Source organism: Arachis ipaensis, chromosome B6 (genome assembly GCF_059453495.1).
Source record: "Arachis ipaensis isolate K30076 ecotype BB chromosome B6, ASM5945349v1, whole genome shotgun sequence".
NCBI classification, from domain to species: domain Eukaryota; kingdom Viridiplantae; phylum Streptophyta; class Magnoliopsida; order Fabales; family Fabaceae; genus Arachis; species Arachis ipaensis.
This window is the reverse complement of record NC_142441.1, coordinates 16,205,778-16,207,706: the sequence shown is the minus strand read 5'-3', so window position 1 is coordinate 16,207,706 and position 1,929 is coordinate 16,205,778. Positions and strand designations below refer to the sequence as shown.

At 36.2% G+C, this 1,929-nt stretch overlaps 1 protein-coding gene across 1 annotated transcript; it reads right to left on the bottom strand.

The window, feature by feature from the left end:
* Positions 1–219: 219 nt before the first annotated feature.
* On the bottom strand, positions 220–1,929 carry LOC107645824 (small ribosomal subunit protein eS25y). The gene is made up of 4 exons (XM_016349947.3): positions 1,796–1,929; positions 1,627–1,701; positions 1,325–1,459; positions 220–483 (listed from the first exon to the last, which is right to left on the bottom strand). Exons 1-4 carry the CDS (start codon positions 1,796–1,798, stop codon positions 370–372), a joined length of 327 nt encoding a protein of 108 aa, XP_016205433.1. The 5' UTR covers positions 1,799–1,929; the 3' UTR covers positions 220–369.

Genomic DNA, 1,929 nt, shown 5'->3' with positions numbered 1-1,929 from the left:
TTAAATTATTTAAAAACATTTTTGTCGATGACAAAATTCAGATGCATTTTTGTTAGTTACAATTATTTAAATGGATTTTTGGTGGTTTACCCAAAATAAAAAAAGATCTTTTGAAAAAAAATATCTTTTTCTAACAACTTAATGACACCACATGCACTAAATATACACATTAGAAATACAACTAAAACAGTAATAATAAGATCGTCAAAATACCAAAAATGATGAAACATAGAAGCCAAATACATTATAAAGTACACACAATATTCTCAGCACATGGATTCAGCAATAGTCTAGTACTGAAGCAATCTAGCCAGAAGTACAACAAAAACTGGGGAAAAGAACATTTCATTAATCTTGCAAAAACTATATCTAGGTGTTTGTTGCTCTTGTGTAAATCTGCTGACTTGCGTGGGCGGAGACCAGTCTAATCGAACCTCTAGCCATCAACTCTCTTATAGCCCTCCTTGCAAGCGATCCATTAATCTGTAACAACGAAAGGAAAATAATGACTCTTTTGGGAAGGATAAAACATTACTCATAGTCATAGAGTGCTTCATGAATTGAGAATCATGTATCCTATTGTGCTAAGTGCAAGCAGGAAGTGTGCTGCGAAAGCTACACTTGGAATGCATCGGATAGAAAAGGATAATGAAGTCATGATTGTAACTGTCAGAACGAGATCATCAAGAACGAAGGGCCTTCAATTGTACACATAATTGCGAACTTAAAGCTTAGAGGTGAGGGATATGTAACCAGCAACCAATATGGTTTTTCTAAAACAAATAAGTGCTGAGGCCTTTACAAACTAGTGGTTCGGCAAATCATATCTACATTGGGATAACCTTATTAACAATCAACAGAGAAGAAATAGTTGTAAAATCCACAAATGAAGGCTGATGTTGGAGACACAGTGGAGTATTGACAACCACAAATAGATGACAAAATCAACAGTGTAGATAATGGATATAATATATAAATTGCAAGCAAGATCATAACAAGTAACACAAGCCACAAAAACAATATAACAGAAAAACTATGTGCACGAAACTACAAACACAAAATAGTGCATGCAAATCCTTTTAGAATTAGCCTCAAATAATGCAGCAACAGAGCAGGACTGCAGGAACATATAGGCAAACAAGATAAAGAGTTTGAATTTGTCCTAAGCTTACAAACTTAGAATGTCAATAGAATAAAAAACAAATTCAAAGACACTTCAAAAAGCAGTGACTCCAATCCTAATCACAGCCTAAATCTCAGATCCTACTATAACACAGATCAAGAGAAAACAGTAATGCTTGTAGAGTAAGAGAAAGAAGAGTACCCTCAAACGATCAGAGAGAATGGAAGGAGTGATGAGCTTGAATTTGGGAGCTTCAGAGAGGAGCTTGTCATAAGTACCCTGATCAAACAGCACCTGGTTGTTCACCTTTTCCTTTTGCTTTCCCTTGCTCCACTTCTGTTATTCACATTCACAATAACAAAAAAAAAAATCTAAACTTTAAAATCAAGCATACATTAACAGCATCAATCCCCAAAATTACCTAATAGCACAACTAATAATTCATTCAGGGCCGAAAAGAAAAGAAACAATTATTTTAAACATTCAAAAAAATAAAAGGGGACCTTCTTCTTTTGCTTGCCACCACCAGATTTGGCGGGCTTGGAAGATGGTGGAGGAGCCTTATCCTTCTTTGGAGCCTGCAATCAACAACACAATGAACCATTTAGAGTGATGTAGAGTGAATCGAAAAAGAAATTCAATTTAGGAGATGCACGAAGAGGAAATTCGCACCATGTAATGGGTTGCGAGAGAGGAAGGTGGAAGGAGAAGGGAGTTTCAGTGCGGAGGCGGAAGTTCAGGTCTGTTCAAGTTAAGTGGCAAGAAAGTGAATGTGAAACCCTAGGGTTTTCTATCGCGGGTTAACC